At 35.7% G+C, this 26323-nt stretch overlaps 1 protein-coding gene across 2 annotated transcripts in view; it reads left to right on the top strand.

The window, feature by feature from the left end:
• Window positions 1–26323, top strand: part of LOC134529380 (glycine receptor subunit alpha-2) — a 314756-nt gene that overhangs the window by 58616 nt on the left and 229817 nt on the right. For both annotated transcript variants that reach the window (XM_063363379.1, XM_063363377.1), the window contains exon 4: window positions 11845–11995. In XM_063363379.1, coding sequence (XP_063219449.1) covers window positions 11845–11995 — 151 coding nt within the window. The remainder of the gene's footprint in view (window positions 1–11844; window positions 11996–26323) is intronic.

Here is a 26323-nt window from a genome sequence, read left to right as displayed (position 1 = left end):
ATTTACAGTTGCAGTGACATTTGATCTGTAAATACTGTTACTCTTTATCTACCTCTCATTAGGACCTTTATTTAAATGAACGTTTAACCCAGTGACTTTACTTTATTGACCACGACTTAAATGTTTTATTGTGAAATGAGGGGTAAAATTTGCAGATACCTTTGGTATTCTACTTCTAACTTCACCAGCGTGGTTATCAAATCCCAGCTGGCAACATACGAGATAAAGTTTCAGAACTATTTCTTTAAAATTGAAATAACAGTCTCTCACCCAATACAAACAAAAAAAAATGGTTGTCTGTAAAGTCGGTTTACGGACGATAGTTTAACGTGACAACGTCATAACAAAACATTGATGAAACGATTGCATACTTTTATGAATAAAATTGAATCATTTTAATTTTAATAATAAAAGAATAAGAACTTGAAATTATACTAGTAATCAGATTTTTAAAATTCAAGAATAATTAACCTTTATTGCCGAAATTGTTGTTGTAATAAGCAATGAAAACCACATTAACTTTTCACTTCACTTTATAAACAGTCGACGAAACAGTTCACGTGTAGATGACTTGTAATTAATTTTAAAAACTGGCGTTTAGCTATAAAGTTTAAATATAATTATGAACCAGTTTTCATATAAATAAACTATAATCAAATATCTATCATCAATTATATGAATCACCATAATTTTTTAGTCAATTCTAACATAACCTATTATTACTGCACTCGCCGACAGCGTAACGGAACAATGTGCGTAACGGGACACATTTTCATGCGTGCAGCCGGCTTTCATCAATTTATTAGACGTTTCACGTCAAAAAATCAGCTGCATTAATTTTACATAATTTAATTTATCGAAATCGGATACTTACAAAGTAGTATAGGAATGGAGCTTCATGCGCTGGAGCTTCAGCGAGGTGTGAGATGGGGTCAATGACCGACCACCCTGACGTCATGGAGGCCATCTTGGATGACTTTCACTTTCAAAATTCATCAAAAAGACTCAAAGTTCCTCAAAATTCCTAGAAATTTCCCTATTTCGAGGGGAAAATTCCCGTTTTTAGGGAACATTTCCCAGTTTTTTACCTCAAAAATCCAGAGGAGCCAAATTTACACCGAGAGAGGAAATTTTCCTCCGAGAGGGGCAATATTCCACATAGAGGGGCAATTTTCCACGAAAGCCCCATCATTGGTTATGCCCTTCACCTAAAACATAAAATTGAATTTGTTTATTTTTAAACTTAAAAAATGCCTAAAATATTCCAAAAATTATAAAAACGTTTACTTTAAATGTTTAGTTACTAAATCCATTTCAGTCCTCATTTCGATTCCCGACGAAAGTAAATATGTAATTTATTAATAACAAATTGAAATTTTTTTAATTACATTAAAATAAAATTTTAATAAAAATCATGCTTACGCCATACCCGCCATATTGGAATCAAACTCCTCACTCCAAAAACTTTGCACTTTTCGTTACGGCCATCTTGAAAATAAGCAATGATCTGATTTTCGCGGGAAAAATTTTAAATTTAATAAAAAGTGATTTTTATTAAATTAAAAAAAAACGTACTTACGTTATGCACTTAGGAGTCCACGGTTGGAACCTGCCAAGGTCATTCGATTAAAAAATTGCGAAGGATCATTTCTCTACGGAAGCCACCAGCAGACTGACCTCCCACCGTTAATGCTAAGCCAGATATTTATTACGTTCAGTCAGTATGAAGTCATGGCGGCCATCAAGTATTAGTCGGCTGGAAAATGCCATTTTGGGTCAGTTTTCGTCTGGTGGAGGTCTCCATCTTGTTTTCGTTAGCTAGAGTGCGCTACCAAAATATTAGTTTAAATTTTACCTGATAGAGTACATTATCACCATACAGTCAACTGTCGTGACATCCTCCATCTGGTCAGTCTTCTTGACCATCACCATGAAAATCTTTAATTTTTTAGAAAGAAATAAGGAAAAAATTTCAAAATTAATAAATAAATCGCTTATAAAAATGATTATTAAAGTAGTATGCAAATGGCGGTCCGAGCGCAAGGTTCAGGGTGTGGACCGTGTAGCCAACCGCCATCTTGGATAGTGACGTCACGGCAGCCATCTTGGACTCAAAAATTCCTCAAAATTCCTCAAAAATGACTCTAAATGACACAAAATTTCCTGTTTTAAAAATAATTTCTCGTTTTCTTCCTCAAAAATTCGAAAATTAGGATTTCGAAAAACCTCAAAATACTTTTGCCGTAGAAAGAACATAAATTCCTAAAAGCGGCTTAAAAGTCCTAAGAGCTAGCCGCTCTAAGCCGCTGACGACATCTAGGAGTATGATGTCACCGTTGAAATTTCTGTTATGGCCGCCATCTTGAAAATCTTTATTTTATATCCGATTTTAATGAAAAAAAAATCATAAAAAAATTCAACTAATAAAATGTTAATAAAAATATTTAAAAAAACAAACATTTACAACATGGAGCTCAGAGTCTTCGGTTCGAACCCAACGAGGTCAAAAAAAAAAAATGACATCAGGTCCTTCCTCCACGGAAGCCACCAGCATACTGACCTCCCACCACTTATGTCAAGATATATTTCGTCAGATAGTTTGATGTCATGTCCGCCATCTTGAAAACCTGTAATTTGTATGTTACAGAACCAGGAATTTTTTTAAAAATCATTAGAAAATTAATCAATTGAATTCAATAATAAAATTTTAATAAAATATTACTTAAAAACCACTGTTGCACATATCGTTACGGCCACCATCGTGGAATATACAAATGTTGCATATTTCGTTACGCCCACCATCTTGGTAAAGTACGATGTCATAGTTACACTTTTCGTTACGACTGCCATATTGGAATCTATTAATGTTGCATGTTTCATTACGGCAGCCATCTTGAAAATCCGTAATTATAATGCTAAAAATTCCGAAAAAATTCCAAAAAAATATTTTAAAAATTGCCTATTAAAAATACTTAGTTATTTAAACGATTTCGGTCCTCGGTTCGATTTCCGGCGAGAGTAAATCAGTAATTTATTAATATATTTAAAATTTTCTCAATAAAAAGTAATAAAAACGTCTTACACCACACCTAACATTTAAATTGTCACCACTGTATCAATCATCGTTACGGACGCCATCTTAGAAAATCTTTATTTATTATTCGATTTTAATGAAAAAAGTTTAAAATTAATCAAAATATAACTTATTAGAATACTGATTGATAAGTTTGATTCCCGTCCATGGTTCGAAACCGGTAAGAGCAAAAAATAAAAATCATCAGATCCTTCCTCCACGGTAGCCACCTACAGACTGACCTCCCTCTACCAGTACCAAGGTATATATCGTCAGCTGGTATGACATTATGTCCGCCATCTTGTCTTCGTCCGCTGTAGACCACCATCTTGTTTTCAGCTACTAGAGAGTGTGCCACCATCATGTTAGTGTAATTTTTACAAGCTAGAGTACAGTAATCAATTATTATTACTGAGGCGTTTGCCATATTTGAATTTGGACACCATCTTGAAATTGTATAATTATTTAGCTAGAAATTTTGAAAAAATCCAAAATTAATCAAATAAATTGGCAATAAATATACTAATTGATTCGATACATACCTGTCCTTCGTTCGATCCCTGGGCGATGCAAAACCTCTTAATTTTATGTAAAAAAATATCAATTTCAATCAATAATATTCAAAATCCTAAAAAAAAACATAACTTACTAATCAACCTAACCATCATCCTTTAAGCCATTACGACCACCATCATGGATATTTTTATTTATTGACCTAGAATTTCGGGAAATATTCCATATTCACCAAAGTGAAGATGGTAACTTCTATGGAGATGACAATAGTGACTCTGAGGCTGTTGACAAAGACATAGACTGTGATAAAGTACATAAAGCTGACAAGATCGAAGAATGCGGCGGTGTCCTGAGACCGAAACGATGGAAACGATGTGTTATAATAAATAAATCTGATAAAGCTTATTATGATCACTGGGACGATTGTCATATTAAAAGTATTTATTAATAAACAAGCAAGGAATATGATGGTAGAAGAGATTCATTACATATAATGGAAAGATCCAAACATATTGGTTGACCGGCTAAGACTTCTACATGGCTCGCTTTGCGGAGGAAAATAATAGTTTATATTTATAAATAAAACACATTTTAATAAATTAAATTAAATTGTTTGCGTTTAGTAATGATTGCAATTACTTCAAATGCGTTCTTTTAGAGTTTGTTCAGTATTAAACTAAATTAAAATAATTGTAATGTGCAGGAAACTATTCATGGATCAAAGAAATATCCTTCATACTCGAAGAACTGAGGGAAGCTGGCTACATACAATAATGGCTTGTTTTACTTGTATTTGTATAATGTTGAGAAACAAATTAAAGTTTGAAAGTAAAAATTTTATGTTTCATTTCTTTGTGTGTTTCCGCTCCTGTGTGTGTTCATTCTGTTTCCTGTGTGTACTGTGTATTCATTCCGTTTCCTGTGTGCACTGTGTGTTAGTTCCGTTTTCCTGTGTGTACTTTGTGTACATTCCGTTTTCCTGTGTGTACTGTGCGTTCATTCCGTTTCCAGTGTGTACTGTGTGTTCATTCAGTTTCCTGTGTGTACCGTGTGTTCATTCCGTTTCCTGTGTGTACTGAGTGTTAATTCCGTTTCCTGTGTGTACAGTGAGTTAATTCCGTTTCCTGTGTGTACTGTGTGTTCATTCCATTTCCTGTGTGTACTTTGTATTCATTACGTTTCCTGTGTGTACCATGTGTTCATTTCGTTCCCTGTGTGTACTGTGTGTACAGTGTGTTTATTCCTTTTCCAGTGTGTACTGTGTGTACTGTGTGTTCATGGTCTATATGTCTGACATTGTTCATGACCCGGTCTGTGGTCCGAAGATGCTTGGTGTTTATGTATGGATGGCATTGTACATGAAAGATTTAGAGGTTATTCTAAGTATCGAATAACTAGACTTTCATGTTAGGCTTTTCGATAGCATATTTAATTCGTTGGTCAGGTATATTGTCTTGAGTTGTTTTTGTAGAGTTAATGATTAATAAACTCCGCGAAAGGTAATAAAAAACAAATCACAAAATGTATTTAATATTTAGTTACACTTGTCACTGGTCAAGAAGCAAACCAACGACAGGAACCCATCGATTTAATATGTAAATTAATGAACTATTATTTTTTCGGTGAATTTTGGAATATTTCCCGAAATTCTAGGTCAATAAATAAAAATATCCAAGATGGTGGTCGTAATGGCTTAAAGGATGATGGTTGATTAGTAAGTTATGTTTTTTTTAGGATTTTGAATATTATTGATTGAAATTGATATTTTTTTACATAAAATTAAGAGGTTTTGCATCGCCCAGGGATCGAACGAAGGACAGGTATGTATCGAATCAATTAGTATATTTATTGCCAATTTATTTGATTAATTTTGGATTTTTTCAGAATTTCTAGCTAAATAATTATAAAATTTCAAGATGGTGTCCAAATTCAAATATGGCAAACGCCTCAGTAATAATAATTGATTACTGTAATCTAGCTTGTAAAAATTACACTAACATGATGGTGGCACACTCTCTAGTAGCTGAAAACAAGATGGTGGTCTCCAGCGGACGAAGACAAGATGGCGGACATAATGTCATACCAGCTGACGATATATACCTTGGTACTGGTAGAGGGAGGTCAGTCTGTAGGTGGCTACCGTGGAGGAAGGATCTGATGATTTTTATTTTTTGCTCTTACCGGTTTCGAACCATGGACGGGAATCAAACTTATCAATCAGTATTCTAATAAGTTATATTTTGATTAATTTTAAACTTTTTTCATTAAAATCGAATAATAAATAAAGATTTTCTAAGATGGCGTCCGTAACGATGATTGATACAGTGGTGACAATTTAAATATTGGGTGTGGTGTAAGACATTTTTATTACTTTTTATTGAGAAAATTTTAAATATATTAATAAATTACTGATTTACTCTCGCCGGAAATCGAACCGAGGACCGAAATCGTTTAAATAACTAAGTATTTTTAATAGGCAATTTTTAAAATATTTTTTGGAATTTTTTCGGAATTTTTAGCATTATAATTACGGATTTTCAAGATGGCTGCCGTAACGAAACATGCAACATTAATAGAATCCAATATGGCAGTCTTAACGAAAAGTGTAACTATGACATCGTACTCAACCAAGATGGTGGGCGTAACGAAATATGCAACATTTGTATATTCCACGATGGTGGCCGTAACAATATGTACAACAGTGGTTTTTAAGTAATATTTTATTAAATTTTATATTCAATTCGATTGATTAATTTTTTAATGATTTTTAAAATGTTTCCTTTATGACTAACATACTAATTACGGATTTTCAAGATGGCGGACATGACATCATACTATCTGACGAAATATATCTTGACATAAGTGGTGGGAGGTCAGTATGCTGGTGGCTTCCGTGGAGGAAGGACCTGATGTCGTTTTTTTATTTTTGACCTCGTCGGTTTCGAACCGAAGACTCCGAGCTCCATGTCATAAATGTATGTTTTTTTTAATATTTTTATTAACATTTTATTAATTGAATTTTTCATTAATTTTAAAAATTTTTCATTAAAATCGGATAAAAATAAAGATTTTCAAGATGGCGGCCGTAACAGAAATTGCAACGGTGATGTCATACTCCTAGATGACGTCAGCGGCTTAGAGCGGCTAGCTCTTATGCCTTTTAAGCCGCTTTTAGGAATTTGTGTTATTTCTAAGGCAAAAGTATTTTGAGGTTTTTCGAAATCTTATTATTCGAATTTTTGAGGAAGAAAACGAGAAATTTTCCTTTAAAACAGGAAATTTTTAGTCATTTTGAGGTATTTTTGAGTCCAAGATGACTGCTGTAATGTTACAATCCAAGATGGCGGTCGACTCCACCCTGAACCCTGTGCTCGGACCGCCTTTTACATACTTCTGTATTATTCGGTCGATTTTCGTTCTTATATCGATCCTTGACTGATGCAAGAAAAAAAAATTATTATAAATTACCAAAAAATAACAGGTTCGTGTAAAATACAACAAAATTACAAAAAAAATATAACTAATTTATACTCTTACACAAGGGGAAAAAAAGGATATTACTATTGCATCTCGATTTCTACATTCAATTAGAAGGCGAAGCGAGTCCTTTACATGATTTGACATGTGTTTTCAGGGAAATTCCACATGACAGTCGATTAACCAGAAATTACCAGTTGATGGATAGGCACTTCCAGTTTGTGGTCAGGCTAACACGTCCAGTTGGTAGTCAGGCACATACAGTTAGTTGTCAGACACATTTAGTTTTTGGCTAGACATGTCCAATTGGTGGTTTGCCTCATCTAGTCTATAGCAATGTACGTCTGGTTGTAAGCTATTCATGTCAAGTTGGTGCTCATGCACATAAGTCGATTTGCCAGGCACGCACATCCAGCCGGTTGGTAAGGCTAACTCATCCAGTTGGTGGAAAGGTATGCCTAGTCGGTGACCAGGCATGTTAATTTTGTGACCAGGAACGCATGTCCAGTAGGTTGCAAGGAGCATCCTGTTTTAGGTCCGGCTAACACACCAAGTTGGTGGCCAGACACACCTATTCTTTGGTCAGAAACGCATGTCCAGTAGGTAGCTAGCCACATCCAGTTCGTAGTCAGGCGCATCCAGTAGATGGTCATACACATCGAGTCAGTAGCCAAGAGGAATTTTTCATTGATACTCGGCGAATATTTTAAACAGTTCTTGTACAAAACCATGCGCATAGGGCAAGCGTCTCAGAACCACGAGACCAATCATGACCTGAGTACAGATTTATCGATGCTCATTCATCATCAAATAGGAAGAATATTCTAAAGAGATAGCACATTCGTCAAAAAGTAAGCCATTTCAAAAAAGAAGACATACGTCATAAAGGAAGCACATTTGGAAGCACATTCGATAAAAAGGAAGTTCATTTTAACCAAAAGGACGCAACTTTGGACCAAAATTCAAATCAGTAGGATACAATCTTATCGAAGGTCATGGGATACGATCTCATAGCAGGGAGAAGGCACAGGAATACATCATCGCAGAAATATATTCTCATCCGAGGGATACAGCGGAGGGATACGATCTCGTCGCAGGGATAGGCACAGGGATACGATCTCAACAGAGGGAGGGATACTATCCCGTGGCAGGGATACATCACAGAGATACGATCTTACCACCGTTATATAATTTTTTCGCAGTGATACGATCTCATTGGACGGATACTATCATCAGTGGATACAATAATACTGAGTTGATTATGTGAATTTAATGAAAATGGCATACATTTACACGAATAATTAACTCAGGATACGATCCTATCAGTAGGATATGATCGCCAATATATAGTAGGCTCCAACTTCTCCAGCTGACTTTGGCTCCAACTGCTTCAACATTACTTGGTTACAAGACTACAGGGCTACATGGCTACGAGGCTACATGCCTACGAGGCTCCAAGACAACGAGAATGCGAGGCTACAGCACTACAGCACTACAAGACTTCGAGGTTACGAGACCACAAGTATACATACATACAAGTCTACAAGGCTTCAATCGGCTACAAGACTACTGGGTTACAAGACTACGATTATACGAGACTACATGTCTCTAACTGTGTTTGACTCTATTAAGTTGCGAGAGTTAATTTATCTCATGCAAAAGAATTTGTTGCACATAGTTCTGCTTTACAGCAACAGATTTCGCTACATGTTGCGTGGAGGTATATAATATTTTTTTTTATGTGGAATGCAGGCTGCTCACTCACGATCGCAAAAGAAGGAGGGCTTCACTAGACATCAAGGAGAAGGAAGTTCGTCTGGCATGATAGTGATTCTTAGCCGTCTCAAGGCATATTATTTGACTGAGTGATAGATATTTTTTGTTTGATTTCCACATGATAACAATATTGTAAGTGCTGACTTAGTAAGAGAAATTCACTTATCAAACTAAACTCTGTATAAAATAACATGTTTCATTAAGTAAAAATTGTTTCTTGCAGATATTGATTTCTCAGTTATAACCATAAGCACACAGAGGAAACCAACACAAGTCTCGTCAGGAATGACTAGAAGCACTTTGTGAAAACCAAATAATAATTAAAAGCATTAATCAGAAGCACACAGAGAAAACCAACAAACTATTGACAAGAATAATCAGAAGCACTTGGAGAAAACCAAAAAAAAATACTGACAGAAATACCCAAGAGCACACAAAGAAAACTAAAGCACGTTTTCCTAAATCAAGATCATAGAATAAAAAAAAAATTAAAAATTAAAATTATAAATAAATAAATATATTACAAATAAATTCCGGGTTGTGCTAGAATATTATCCTTGCTGAAAAAGGAGAAATTCACATGCGAGACCAATTTTCTTTTCCTTGACGTCTAGCGAAGTCCTCTTTCTCTTGCGATCGTGAGTGAGCATCCTGCATCCCAAATGAAAAATAATATTTACCTCTACGCAACATGTGGCGAAATATGTTTTTGAATAACAGAACTACTTGCAACAAGTTTAATTAACTAAAAATGTGAAGTAAATTTTTTTATATTTTTTTTTTGTAATTTTTGGTCAAAAATTAAAGAATTTAAATTTTGCGGTCTAGGTCAAGGTGATGACCTATGATAGGACTTTGTGAAAAATTGCCCCTCTCTGTTGAATATTGCCTTTCTCGGTGAAAATTTGCCTCTCGGGATTTTTGAGGGAAAAATGGTAACTTTTCCCTAAAAACGGAAAATTTTCCCTCAAAATAGGGAAATTTCTAGGAATTTTGAGGAATTTTGAAGATGAAGTTCATCCAATATGTTCGCCATGACGTCAGGGAGGTCTGTCATTGACCCCACATCTCACCTTACTCCAGCTCCAGCTCTCGGAGACCCATTCCTATATAACCTAATAAGTTCTTGCCTTTTACAATTGTTATTTGTGTGACATTCCATTAAAAATATGGCTCCATCCAACGTAAAGTATAATTATAAAGTCACGTGTTAAATTTTTTTTTATTGTGTAAAGGTCTTTAGGCAGATTAGATACAAGGAAAAAAAAAAGAAAATATTGGATGAATCTATTATCATGGTTTTAAAATTATATAGTGAATTGCACAATAATATAAAGTTTTTTTTAAATGCCAATTTCTTCATATATGTCGATTCTTCATTCCAGACTTCATAAACACAATTCTCATGTTATACTGTAACACTTTCTGCTCTCACAGATATTTTATTTCAAAAACTATATGAAAAAGTTTCTTAGTGTCTATTTTGGTATCGTCTATCGGGCCTTAAAGTCGACAGAAATAAAAGGGATTCATATTTTTGTTTTGTTTAGAATCATGAAAATTAAATAAAATATGCGAAATATTTCCTTCCAGTGAACATGTTACTCCATGTATTTGAATCGTGCTTCGCGCTGTAGTTAGTTACCGCTAGCCATTGCCAATTGTAGTATTCATCTTTCTAGCATATTGTAGCTTTCAGTGGAATGGCTCCCGTGCTAATTTACGTGTTCAATTAGTGCCTCACGGGTCCTTAGTCCTTTCCAGTGGAAGCGCTTCATCCTCATAGTGCATTATGACTTGTTGCCGCAGTTGCAGCTGGCGGTCTATATATATACCGCTTAATTTCCGTAGCTTTTTGTAGATTTCAGTATATGAGAGGCTTCAGAGCTAGTTGCGGTCCAGTGCGATTTTGTACCGAAGAGGATATGCGAATGAGCACAATCTGGATCTGCAAATTTCTACCAACAGTATTTTTGTTCTTGTAACTTGAAAGCTTTTAATTTTTTTATTTATTTTACCACGTGTTTACGAAGTCATTAGGGACGAACAAACTCTATACAAGTCAGTAAAATCTAGGAAGGGATCAAACCTGCTCTATTGCCAGCATTTACCTGGTGTGATTCCAGGAATCTATAGGACACATCAAGAAGGATGGACAGTGCTGCGTCCATCATGTGAGTCAATGGTTTTACCCTCGCACAGTTTGTAAATGAAGAGCGCGCGACTTTCGCTCTCCCGGGACATTGAAGGCTAAGCACGCAATTTCATTGAATTATAGTTTATGAGGGTTGGGTTGTTTATGCCTCTAGGTTAATATTGTTCCTAAATTATAGTTTGGAATTATTTAAAAACCCACTTTTGGCAAATTTTTAAAATTATTTACATATAAATTTTAAAAAGTCATACAACGTTTGTTGATACTCATGTAAATAAAAATACTGTCTTATCTGTAATTTACAAAGCTACTCATAAAAGTTTGTGTATGTAGTTAGAGAAGATACTTTGAAATGTTTTATCATAAATTTTCGGCTGTGAAGCATACATGAGATGGCAGTGATGTCTATGGATAGACGTTGTGTTCATTACGTTAAGTGTCATAATCATCGGCGTACACAGGCATCACACTGCTGTCAGAAAACACAAACACAGTTTAGAATTACACTTATTTTTACTGTGGTATTGTTTCAGTTAAAAAACAAATATATTTATATGGGGTAAGTTATGATTGACATTTAAATTATAAGTGAGAACAAAGTTTAAATTCATTGTTAAAAAATAATTTTGTTTACATCAAATCATGTAAAACAAAACATTAATTTACTTACATATTTAATACAAGAGGTTATCTTTATTATATATGGCAAAACCTTTATCATTTTTATCTTAAACTTGCTTATAATATACTTTTTTTATCTTAAGATAAAAGTTTTTGGCCTAGATGAATACCCTTGCTGGAAATTACCAACATCCATTTTGCTCCGTTAAATATATATATATATTTTTAGGTTTTCGACAAGCCTCACCTTCAATGACATTCTTCCAGAGGACCCAAAACTATATGACAAAATGAGGCCACCGAAGAAAGATGGAAGTCCTACTGTAGTACATTTTCACGTGACTGTAATGGGTCTTGACTCCATAGATGAAAATGCCATGGTGAGTGCAATACACATAACTTTTAACATTTTCACACAGTAAAACATAAAGCGTTGATTTGTTTATGAACTAAAAAGATTTTATTAGTTCGGCAAAAAAAAAACTGGTGATACTTTACTTTGAATAAAAATTCATAAATTATATAATAGAAAAAAATTGTTTACCATCAAGTATATTTTTGTATAACAAAAAATTAAACTTTACTTGGAAATATAAAGAAACCCTAAAATGTAACTACAACTTTTTCTGTAACAAAAAGAAAAAAAAACAGTTGTAAGAACTTTGTTTGGAAACTCACCTAAATATTAAGAGAGGTCTTTCCTTGTGGAAATTGAAGTAGAGTTTACGCAAGACACTTACTATTTAGTTCAACTTCTCAGGCTGGTATTTGCATTTGGAAGTCATATTTAGTTATAGTGTCAGTCAATATTGCAAACTTAAAAAAAATAATCTGCAAATTCGTAAATTGTATTTAATGCTACGAAGTATTCACCACAATACCAAAATACTTTTATTTATACCTCCCAATAAAAGGAAATGTTATCATTTTATTGAAAAGAAAGTTTGTACCTTCCGATGTTATGGCCATTATATCGCCTTTTTATTGAGATTTGTTAAATAATAAACCAAACGCCGTTGATACGTGTATTTGTATATAGCACGCAAATGTATTAGCGACAGTAATACAACGTCTCGAAGTAGGCAACACTTCGTTAAGGTAATCATATTTAATGTAACTATTATTTGGTTGACTACTACCGACAGCTACACCTGAAACGCGATACGGCAGTTGGTGTTCACTGGGCTTACGTGTGTTATGCAGCAGTAAAGTGGCTATTTTAATTTTCACTTACGGGTAATCCGTTGACATGCACTTGGCTGTATGTGCCTGATAGCTCACCATATGTACCAGCAAAAGTACCTAAACCCTGTGACTCCTTTTGTACAAAATAATTAAGCTGCAAGAAGGATCTACTATCTTAGCTGTCTGTAGGTTTCTGGGAACAGTTTATAGGCGTTCTATACCTCGTCGAAATTACTGTGTTTACATCTGCGTGCATTTCAGACAATGTATCATTGCTGCTGACACATTTACATGCTTTGTAAGTAGTTAATAATAATAGTATTTCATGCGGAAGGGCATGAACATTGAAGTCCACCATTTTGGATGACCTTGCCCTCGCCCTTTGAATCTGACCCGACCTCCATCTTGGATGTTCGTGGCCCCGGCTGCCATCCTGGATTAAGCCATCTTGGATTATTATGGTACAGCCATCATTTGATTTTCTAAAACTTCCCGAAATTTTGTATTCCACCTTTTTTTTCTAGAGCTTTCTGCCATAATGAAGTATTACATTACTGCCGCCATTTTGATTTTTAAAATTTTCCACCATATTGGATTCCGCCATCTTGGATCATAGAACATTGCGCTTATTTGAATTCCACCATCTTGGATCATATAACATTGCGCTACTTTGAATTCCACCATTTTGGAATATGAATGTATGTTTGCCATTTTGAAATTCAGTAATTACTATCCAAAAATTTATGGAAAAAAACCAATAAAAATATAGTATTAAATATAAATTAAAAATAACTTATTGCATGGATCTTGGAGTCCTCGATTCGAACCTGGTGAGTGCAAAATTTAAAATCATCCTTCCCGTTTGGGACTTCTAGCAGACCCCACCACTAATACCAATAAATATATCACGCCAACCAGTATGACGTCATGGCAGCCATCTTGGAGCTGCTGGTATGAATTTTCTTGTCGTCCGTTTAATATGCTAGCGGCAAATATATTTTTTATCTGCTAGAGTGCAGTAGTGTCAATCACCAGATTGTCAGCTATTGTTGCTTACACCATTTTGTCACCCGCTTGGCCACCACCTTAAAATATACAATTATTAAATAAACTTGAGAAAAATTTAAAAAAATATACTAATAAACTTATAAATTATTTTATGGATTGAATTCTCCAACACCTGTCCTCAGCTTGTTCCTTGTTCAATGCAAAAAAAAGGAAAGTAATCTCAGCTCAAAGTTTTTTAAAAGAAATATCACCTCAGATAAACATTTTACCATTAAAGCTAGGCTAAATATTCAATAAATAAAAACTCTAAACATTACAAAAAATTATTAATACATTAACTCTTATCTACTACGAAAACAAAGATACACAAAATCACCATAAATTCTTACAGTTCCTGTCCTTTGCATGTCTTAGCATTACTTTTCAGAACGTCTTTGCGTTAAACTTGATTACCACATCTGTCACACTTTTACCGCACCAGAGTAGGGTTTTTAAGCCAGGAGAATTAATAAAGCTTACGATTACTACAATCAACGAAAGCCTTATCGCAAAGAATGCAACAGTAAAAAATTGTACGTGATTATAGCACAACTTGGTAGTTAACGGTTCGTTAGATATGGAGCTCGATGCCGTTGCCATTGCTGGTACTGTAGACATCGAGATATCCTCGCATAGTGTAACTACATCTGTACGTGATGTTTCTACAGCTACCATCAGGATCCCTGCGATTGCAGCTGTTAATATGGAGGCCACGTTTACCAATAAAGTTGTAGATGCTAGGTCGGATTGGATCGAAGGAGTTTTTACTGCTGATGTTATGGATGCCATCGAGGTATTCGTCGTTGATGTCATTGCAGTTATCGGAGATGATAGTCTTAAAGGTGGACTAACTATGAAAAATAACTAATCACCATGAGAGTCTATCCGTATTCCTCCACAATAAAAAGTGAAATGAGAGTCACATTGCAGACAAGCTATTTATATATCCACGCCATAAAATCACATGGCATTGTGGAGGCAATCACTTTTTAGTTAGTACCATAACATATTTGGTCGTGCATTTTGAGTTTATCAGGTCGACAAATTTTTACACAGAATTTTTTACACAATGGAGAGTTTTCTACAGTTTTAAATTGGCAGTGGAATATTTTGATGGCACTTTGCACTGAATATCCACAGATGGACTATATATGCCATTGAGTTCTCAAGAATGGTCGCTGAACAATACCAGGCTAGTCAAACCAGGCTATCCACAAATTACCAAAGCCACATTAACTGGAAACCCACCATATGTTCCTTAATTCTATACTCTTATCATCTGGAATAATGCGTGGAATAAATTTAAAACAATTTAAAAAAAATGATATTTAATATTATTTTACTGATACTAATTTAATTTTTTATCAATTTAAAATAAAAATTTTTACCTATCACATTCGAAAAAAGTTTTCTTTAGTAAACATAGGCTACTCATCAATGCTTGACGCTTTCTATAGCACAAAGAGGTTTTTGCCCATTAAATCTTCGGTCCTGGTTACAGACTTGATTACGCACATTCATCTACTGGGACCCACATTTTGACGCACATTCACAAAAAATACGCACAATAAACGAGAAACACGTCTATTGGATGCACATTCATCAAAATGGATGCACATTTAACAAATGAACGCACATTTGGACGAAAAATTATCGAAAGGACGCAAAATTGAATGCATATTCATCAAAAGGACCTATATTTAACAACAAGGAGGTATTTTTAAACGCACATTAAGAGGACACATTCAACGAAAAGGACGCACATTAAACGAGAATGATGAACATTTGGACTATGAATTGACATTTTGGATGAGAATTATGATGGAATAGATAGCGAATGCAAGTTTTGGAATACTTATTTATATTTTTTTCTGACCCCACAAGTATTAAAATTATCTATAAATATTGTTTAACCAATAAAATCAATTTTTGTTAAATGTATCCCGCTTCTTTCAAGACTTCAAGTATAGAGGATTTTTTTTCCATATGAGAATAGTTTCCGGCTCATAGAAAAGCAATCAAAGATCTAAGCTTGTCACCCAATACAATGTGATCATCCCACGATACGTAATGTGTCTCTCCTGCTGCATACATAATTTTTACACATTTTCTGTTAGTATTCGGAAATCTCTATTGTTTTCTGTTTTATCACCAGTCAGAATGTCACCAATGTCATCATCATCGTGGTTATCAGCATCATCGACGACATAACCATTATTATTATCTTTTTATAGATTACTGTAAGTTCTCGAGAAATTTGATGTAAAACTTTTCCATTGTCTTCAAGTATTTATCCTTTCTAAATAGCCAACATTTTTAAAAATGGTTTGAGGATATACTTGAAATCGGATTGAATGTAAGTTATTCTTACGGTAATGATACTTCCATCGTCTTTAGTATTCCTTTTACCTTAAACGTCCTTCAATTCATTTTTTTTGTCGAATCAGGAGCACTATGGACATAATCACATTCAGGACAAAGGAAAATTATTTTCGTCATTCTACACACTCTTCTTTAGCATATAAGCTTCATCGTTATCCTCTATCCTGTAAGTGTGCATGGCTTTAAAAGTCCTGTCATGTATTTTTAAGCTTTCACTCTGCGTAAACAACCTGCCACACCGATAAAAACTGAACATATTGCTTCGTAGACTTTTAAATCAATAATTCTTCTCATGAAGTCTAGCATTCCTTTTCAAGGTAAATTTTTTCTGCAGTATCTATACACATGGCCTTTCGATAATGCTACAGGCATCGATCCAGAATCCATATTAGCTTATGTGACTGTGGTAAGATTCGCATACACATTTTCTATAAATATCCGACACTTAAAGAGGAATTTCAATAACCAATCAGCTAGATTTTTTTTATTCTTGAAAAATTCATGCTCAAAGTAGTTCTGCTTTTCTCCAAAAGATGTCGCATTATGAAGTTACTCATAGAATGTTCTGGCTATCAAAATAACTAACTGAATCGAACTTAGCATAAATTAACATGACTAGTAATACAACTGTCAAACATTCATTCGTAATTTTTTATGTTGTCAAAACAGTCACTGATTTATGTGCTTAGAGATGCTCTCTCGTGGTCGCAAGAGGAAAGCTTTGCTAGACCATTAAGGGGAAACGGAACTATCTTGAATGTTACTGCTACTCAGGTTTATTTAGCATATTTATTGACTGAGCAATAAAACTTGCTGTTGGAGTGTCACATGATTAAAATATTTAAAATTCTGATCTGGTAATAGAAATTCACAAATAAAATGGATATACGAAGGCTGTTTTTTTTTTCAACCTCCGAAAGGCTATATAAAAAAAAAGGAAATTTACGTAACATAGTAATTCTACCACCAAAAGTACAGTAGGGTCTTACTTATTTTAATACATAAAAGCCAAAACTATCTAGGTATTTGTCATATCGTAACACAAGCTTATCTATTCATGTTTCGAAGAAGTTAGCCGCCAGTGAATAGAGATAACAGGACAAGTGCCTTGATCTCCCGCTCCCTCACGACACCGCTGTAAGGCGGGTGGACTAATTGTGCGGAGTATTGTGCCTCATTTATCATATTCTTGCGATAATTCTTGACGCGGGAGCCAGTGCGCCGCGCGATTAGTCCACCCGCCTCACAGTGGTGTCGTGAGGGAGCGGGAGATCAAGGCACTTGTCCTGTTATCTCTATTCACTGGCGGCTAACTTCTTCGAAACATGCATAGATAAGCTTGTGTTACGATATGACAAATGCCTCGATAGTTTTGGCTTTTATGTATTAAAATAAGTAAGACCCTACTGTACTTTTGGTGGTAGAATTACTTTGTAACGTAAATTTCCTTTTTTTATATAGCCTTTCGGAGGTTGAAAAAAAAAACAGCCCTCTATCTCAATGTATCTCACGTATGATATAAAAATATCACGCAGAGGATTAAAGTTTTCAAGAATAACTAGAATCACACTTAGAAAATCTAGAAGTCTTGCAAAGAATAACCGGAACTACTCTGATAATAAAAACTAAATTTTCGCTACAAATAACCAGAAGCACACAAGAAAACCATCGGTCGTATTGCAAAATCATGTTCTTAGAATATTACATGAAGCCAATAACATATTTATAGGATGCATATGCATAATATTTATTACGTAATGATTAGCCTGTATATAAATGTATTGTAGATATGCATACACATATAACCTTAATAGGTATTCTAAGCAAATGCATAAAATTTATTTAGATAAACTAAATTTAATATACCAAAGTAATAAGAACAATATATGCATATGCATATTTTATGGTATAATATATATACAAGCATAAGTTAAAATTATTATTTTAGAGCATGATTTTGCAATACAACATATGTTTTTCACCATGTCATTATCATCACCAACTACTTCCAGCATTAGGCCAGGTCAGCAAAGGAAAAGGCCACCATCTTCAACGGTCAATCCACCATTCGTCATTCTTTACTATATTACAAGTATTCTCCTCTCTGCTGCACTTCTTTACCTATAAGCTCTTCCCACCTCCTATTTATCTTTCCTTTGTGTTTAAACTCCATCATTTTTCTTGGCAAACTCTCTCTTCTTATTCTGTTTACATGGCCTTACCATCTCAATCATGCTTTTTCAATTATCTCACAAATCTTTTACTCCTGTTGTGGCTTTCTAAATCTCATTCCTGATTCTGTCTTGCTTCATTACTGCCAACATACTCCTCATAGACTTCATTCCTATTCCTCTGATCTTCCCAGCCTCTTATTTACAGTCCAAGTCTCTGATCCATGAGTGAGTATGGGCACAAAGAAGGTATTAAACAACACTTGTTTGCATTTTAATGACACCCCCCTCTTCCATACCAAATTTATTGCACACCTGTAGAATGCATTAAATTGTTGTGCTCTCCTTACAATTTTATCCTTGATTTTTCCCCCTTCCCCCAATATGCTTCCTAGATAATTTAAGGTTTTTACCTATTTGAACTCAACATCATCAAATTAAATACACTTTTTTACTTCATGATTTTACCAAAAGATGACTATCAATTCATTCTAATTCTTATTAGTTGCTCACTTCCTCACCCCATGCCATTAGTTGCTCTTGCACCTCACCTTCCTTTTCTCCCCACACTATCAAATCATGAGCAAATAGCATGGCCTTCATCTTTCCCTCTCCCTTCATAATTCTTTCTAACACTATAATAAATAGCAGTGGGAACAATTCACTACCCTACGTTGCTCTGCTGGCTTGTTTAAACTACTTTGATCATGCCTCTTTCTGTTCTCACATTGCTTATTTTTTCCCTTATACATACTCCTCACTCTACTTATTAACTCTTTTTTCATCTGAGCTTCTTCGATAGCTTGCCAAACACACTGTCTTTTTCACTGTCATATGCCTTCTCCTTCATCCACATGGTCCAGGAATACCATTACTAGATCCTTTCCAATAAGTAATTTATTTCCGTCAGTTGTCGTATGGCCAAAATAAGGTATATGGTAGACCTCCCCTCTAAACCAATGCTACTCCCCACACCATTTTCCTGCTATATCCTACCTTATCTTATTTTCTATGATCTTTTCGTACACCTTTTCACAGTGGCACATCAAAGGGATCTCTTTATATTTCATAAATAGTATATAATAGTTCATCTGGGGACAGGGTTCAGGGTGAGGTGCTGAGGTGCCGACCGCCATCTCGGATTGTGATGTCACGGCGGCCATCTTGGGTGGCATTGACCTTGACTTTTGACCTTATCCTTGACCTTTGACCTTGACCTTGGCGGCCATCTTGGATCCGCTATCTTGGATGACGTCATCACCGCCATTTTGTTTTCTCGCACATTCCGCCATTTTGGAGATGACATCACCGTTGCAATTTACGTTACGGCCGCCTTCTAGAAAATCCGTAATTTTTATGTTAGAAAATCGAGAAAAATTAAAAAAATCATAAAAGATTAATCAATCGAATTAAATAATAAAAATTAAAAAAATATATAAAAAATTTACACTTACGTCATGGAGCTCGGAGTCCTTGGTTCGAAACCGGCGAGGTCAAAATAAGATGGTAACAGGACCTTCCTCCACGGAAGCCGCTGGCAGACTACCTCCCACCACTTATGTCAAGGTATATATTTAGTCAGATAGTATAAAGTCGTGTCCGCCATCTTGAAAATCTTTATTTATTATCCGATTTTAATGAATTTTTTTTAAATTTATAAAAAAATTAAGTAATCACATTCTTAATAAAAAATCTTAAAAAAACCGTTACTTATATCGTTACGACCACAATCTTTAATTCTAGAAATTTGGCATGTACTGTAATGCTCGCCATCTTGGCGGACTATAACATCATCGCTACAGATTATGTTACGTCCGCCATATGAGATTATAGAAAGTTGCACTTTTTTTACGGCCACGATCTTGAAATACTGTAATTTTTATGCTATAAATATGGAAAAAATTTCAAAATTATAATAAAAAATTTATTAATTAAAACATAATAAAATAATATTTAAAAAGCGCACTTACGCCCTGAAGTCCTCAGTTCGAACCTGGTAAGACCAACAATAAAAAAATCGTCTATAAAAATTCTTCCTCCACGGTAGCGCAGGCAGACTAACCTCTCACCACCAATACCAAGGTATATACTGTGCCCGGCAGTTATCTTATCGTCTCTCAACGCGGCGGTGCGGGGACAGAGGGACGGGAGAAAGAAGAGGGGGTAAGCAGGCGACACGTAGCCGAGAGCCGTGTAGTGGCTGTTAGGAAAACATCGCCCTTCAGTGTATACCCGAAAATTGAAGGCGAAGGTGGCAGCTCGCAGAGGCGCGGTAAAGTGATACATAGCGGAGAGCGGGAAATAATAAAAACCGTGATGCAGTTTTGTAATGAAGAAGCGAAAAATAAATGTCTGCTCGAGCCTTAACAGAGACAGACGGCAAGAGCAGCGAAGTACACGGGTGTAAAGTAAAGTCAGCAAAGAACGACCACATGACCCACAGACTACGCCAGAAAAAAAAGGTATTTTAAGTATTAGTAGTATATAATAGGGGCGCCGAGGACTGGCTTCTGGCTGAGGATTGAAGATTGTTTACATTGTGACGTCACGGCGGCCATCTTGGAGGAGTGTAACGGGACATAGCGAAACGGGACATAACGTAACGGGACAAGTAGATCACGGCAGCCATTTTGGATCCGCCATCTTGGATCCGCCATTTTGGATGACGTCATTGTGTTCTCGAAAATTCCGGCATTGTGTTATCCGCCATTTTGAATTATGACGTCACCGTTGCAACTTCCATTACGGCCGCCATCTTTAACTTTTTTATTTATTATCCGATTTTAATGAAATTTTTTTTAAAATTTATTAAAAAATCCATTTAATAAAATTTTAATAAAATACTTATAAAAAATATACTTTTAGTACACGGAGTTTGGAGTCCTCGGTTCAAACCCGACGAGTGCAAAAAAAATAAAAATGGCGACCAATCCTTCCTCAATGGTGGTTGCAGGCAGACTGACTCCCACCACTTTTTCAAAGCATATATATCGTCACCTAGTATGATGTCATGTCCGCCATCTTGAAATTTGGACGCCATCTTGAAAATCTTTATTTACTATCCGATTTTAATGAAAAAAATTCCAAAATTTATCAAAAAATTAACGTATTTGAATTCCGTTTGATTATATCGTTGTACGTCCTCGGTTCGATTCCCGGCGAGAGTAAATTGTCGATCCTTCCTCCATGAAAGCTACCTAGACTGATCTACCACCACCAGTACAAGGTATATATCATCAACTGGTATGACATCATGTCCGCCATCTTGTCTTCATCCGCTGGAGAGCACCATCTTGTTTTCGTCTGCTAGAGTGTGTCGATACCATGTAGTATAATTATCTGGTTACCAAACCTTTGACCTTGACCTTGAACTTTGACTGTGACCTTGAACTTTGAACTTGACCTTGAAATTTGACCTTGACCTTGAAATTTGACCTTGACCTTGAAATTTGACATTGACCTTGAAATTTGACCTTGACCTTGAAATTTGACCTTGACCTTGAAATTTGACCTTGACCTTGAAATTGGACTTTGTCCTTGAAATTTGACTTTGTCCTTGTCGACCATCATGGATCCGTCATTTTATGTTCAGTACATGCTACCAGGAGCGACCACCTGCTGGAGTACACCATCTTGCGCATGTACTCATATTATAGAGTACATTTCCATCTGGTTAATTTTATTCTAACCCGCTACAGTGCAGTAATCATTTATTACCGAGGTGCCCCCGCCATCTTGAAATTCGGCCGCCATCTTGAAATCATGTAATAATGTAGCTAGAAAAGCGGGAAAAAATCCAAAATTCATAAAAAAAATCACTCATTAACTTACATATCGATTCGATCCGCTCCAGTCCTTGGTTCGATCCGCGATCGATGCAATAATGTTTAATTTTATGTAAAAAAATAATAATTTCCATAAACCATGTTCAAAATTCATTAAATAAATTTGTAATCCATATAATGATTGATTGGATCGACTTAGGTCCTTGGTTCGATCCCTGGCCGATACAAAACAACTTTAATTTAAAAAAATACTAAAAAAGTGCTGGGTGTGAGAAAATAAAAACACCACAAGTTCTTTTAAAAAAATTTTATTACATAAATTCAATACACTACTACAAGTACAAAAAAAACACTGACAAATTAACAAAGCCTTTTGGATTCCTCGATTCAAACAGTCTTATTATTGTACGGACTAAGCCTTTTACATGACTTTAAATGTCTATCCGATCCGGTCATCACCGCAGCCAGAGACGGACTGAAGTTCAAATCACTTATATAGTCTCATTAGCCGGTACAACACATGAGTCAAATCAATAACCATGTTCATTATACGTCTCGGAGCATTTTTTATAATGACGATGTAAGCTATCGATACGTGAAATTAGTTTATTGCACTTATTGCACTGAAATTGTATTCTTTGAACATTATTAGAACAACCGCTTCTTTCATGTCTGCGAGCATTTGAGGTGATAGTAAATGATGCACCACAGTATTTGCACTGATGCGAAGTACGCTCTTCATTAATTGAAGTATACAATGTTGATGAAACTTCAGCTGATGGTGGAACAGCACATATCGAAGTCTCCTCCAGTGTTGTCAGAGGCGTTGCCAACGGGATCTGCTCCAACATCGTCGGCGCTGACGTCATGGTTCCCGTAGTCGATGATACATCCTCCATCGAGTACGACGTTAAAGTCGGTAAAGATGCCATCGAAGTCTCAAGAACAGGCAATTACACGACTTATGCACCAGAAGAAACAAACTAGGTGATCCCTACACCACCGTCGCCAGTAACAAACTGAGCGTCCTGCTGTCTAGGACTCGCTTATATACATGCACCGTATGGAATAATACGCTAGTCAAATCAAGAACCATCTATAATAATACTAGAGTCAAAACAACGTTAAAAATAGAAGCACCGACTACGAAAAGGCAGCACATTTGGAAGCACCGACTACGAAAAGGCAGCACATTTGGAAGCACCGACAACGAAAAGGCAGCACATTTGGCAGCACCGACAACGAAAAGGCAGCACATTTGGAAGCACCGACTACGAAAAGGCAGCACATTTGGAAGCACCGACAACGAAAAGGCAGCACATTTGGAAGCACCGACAACGAAAAGGCAGCACATTTGGAAGCACCGACAACGAAAATGGCAGCACATTTGGAAGCACCGACAACGAAAATGGCAGCACATTTGGAAGCACCGACAACGAAAAGGCAGCACATTCTGGAAGCACCGACAACGAAAAGGCAGCATATTCGGAAGCACCGACAACGAAAAGGCAGCACATTTGGAAGCACCGACAACGAAAAGGCAGCACATTTGGAAGTACCGACAACGAAAAGGCAGCACATTCGGAAGCACCGACAACGAAAAGGCAGCACATTTGGAAGCACCGACAACGAAAAGGCAGCACATTTGGAAGCACCGACAACGAAAAGGCAGCACATTCGGAAGCACCGACAACGAAAAGGCAGCACATTTGGAAGCACCGACAACGAAAAGGCAGCACATTCGGAAGCACCGACAACGAAAAGGCAGCACATTTGGAAGCACCGCCAACGAAAAGGCAATGCATTTTGGATGCACCATCATAAAGACAGCGCATTTTGGAAGCACCATCGAATAAGGAAGCACATTTTGGAAGCACCATCGAATAAGGAATCACACTTGGAAGCTCCATCGAATAAGGAAGCACACTTGGAAGCTCCATCAACAAAAAAAAAAAGGCAAAAAGGAAGCACAAGTTACGAGATCTAAGTCTTAGTTAGAAATCAGAATACACGAAATAAAAACCTTAAATTTTTATAATTTAAATTATTTATTTCTTTACATTATACAAATGCAAGTAAAACAAGCCATTATTGTATGTAGTCAGCTTTCCTCAGTTCCTTGAGTATGAAGGATATTTCTTTGATGCACAAATAGTTTCCTGCACAAAGCGAACCATGTAGAAGTCTTAGCCGGTCAACCAATATGTTTGGATCTTTCCATGATGTGTAATCATTCTCTTCTACCACCATCTTCCTTGCACCTTTATAATAAATATTATGATCTCTGGTGTCTTCCGTTTTACCACCAACCTCAGGGTAACTTTCATGTTTGAGACGGTGATCATCACAAGCTTGATCAGATTTATTTAATATATCACGACGTTTCCACCGTTTCGGTTTCAGGACACCTCCACATTCTTCGATCTTGGCAGCTTTAGGTGTTTCATCATAGTCTATGTCTTTGTCAACAGCCTCAGAGTCACTGTAACAATCACTGTAGAAGGAATCGTCTTCACCCAATTTACCGTAATAATTCGATGTTGATGATGTCGAAGTGTCTTCATCGTCTTCATTCTTCCTTTTTAGGAGTCCATCATTTTTACAAAGTAGGAAAGATCTACTTGAATTCGGCTGGAATATATTCTCACTTTTCACGTTAAGGATTCTTCCATTGTCTTCATTCTTCCGTAAATCATCAACCTCCTTCAATTTAAGTTCTTTGTCGAGATCGGAAGAGCCAAGAAGATTATTGTGATAATGCAGATCACTCTTCCTTAGGCTAGTAGATTCATCGTTGTCCTCTTGCTTGTACGCAGGCTTGGCGCTACAAGTTCTGCCATGCCTTTTTAGGCTCTCTCTCCGCGTAAACGACTTGCTACATCGAACACAACTTATCATATTGCGCAGAGGATTTTTAACACAGTCATTCTTCTCGTGTTGTCTTTTATTCTTTCTCAAGATAAACTCTTTACTGCAAAACTTACACCTATGTTCTTTCGATACAGCGTCAGATCCCAAATCGGAATTCATATTAGTTACTGAGACTAATGCCAGATACCAATTGAGTGTTTTAAATTAAATCCAATACTTAAATAGAAATTTTTTCATATTTCATCAGCGAGAATTAATATATCTCATGCAAAAGTACTTTATGCATGTAGTTCTGCTTTTCAACAACAGATGTCGCCACATGTTGCTTGCAGGTAAATAATATTTAGTTCTTTTATGCGGGATGCGGGATGCTCACTAACGATCGCAAAAGAAGGATGGCTTCGCTAGACTCAAAGGAAAAGGAAGTTCGTCTTGCATGTTGGTGCTCCACAGATGTCTCATGGTGTAATATTAATTTGACTGAGTAATGATATTTTTTTTAATTCCACCTGATAAAAATATTGCAAGTTTTGATTTAGTAGCAGAAATTATCGAATTAAATGTAACTCCAAATAAAATGACATGTCTCATTAGACAAAAAAAATCCATGCAGAGATAGATCTCTCACAAATAATCAGGAGCACTCGGTGAAAACCATCAGATGTATAGTCAGGAATAATCAGAAAAACTTGGAGAAAGCCATCAATATAATAACAAGAATAATCAGGAGCACTCGGAGAAAACCATCAGATGTCTAGTCAGGAATAATCAGAAGCACCCAGTGAAAACCATCAAAATATTGTCAAGAATAATCAGGAGCACACGGAGAAATCCATCAAAATATTGTCAAGAATAATCAGAAGCACACGGAGAAATCCACCATAATACTGTCAAGAATAAACGGGAGCACACGGAGAAAACCGCCATAATATTGACAAGAATAATCGGAAGCACACGGAGAAAACCGCCACAAGTTTTCTTTGATATCATAAAATTTCAAGAAAAAATAATAATAAAAAATAAAAATAAATTAATAAAAAATTTAAAAAAATAAAATAAAAAATACATAAAATTCTGGCTTGTACTAGAACTATATCTTTGCTCAACAATGAGAAGTTCACAAGCTAGCAGAATCTGTTTATGTATTTTTTATTTTATTTTTTAAAATTTTTTATTAATTTATTTTTATTTTTTATTATTATTTTTTCCTGAAATTTTATGATATCAAAGAAAACTTGTGGCGGTTTTCTCCGTGTGCTTCCGATTA

Source organism: Bacillus rossius, chromosome 2, assembly GCF_032445375.1.
Source record: "Bacillus rossius redtenbacheri isolate Brsri chromosome 2, Brsri_v3, whole genome shotgun sequence".
NCBI lineage: Eukaryota > Metazoa > Arthropoda > Insecta > Phasmatodea > Bacillidae > Bacillus > Bacillus rossius.
The sequence above is the reverse complement of the archived record's forward strand: the minus strand, read 5'-3'. Positions and strand labels throughout refer to the sequence as shown.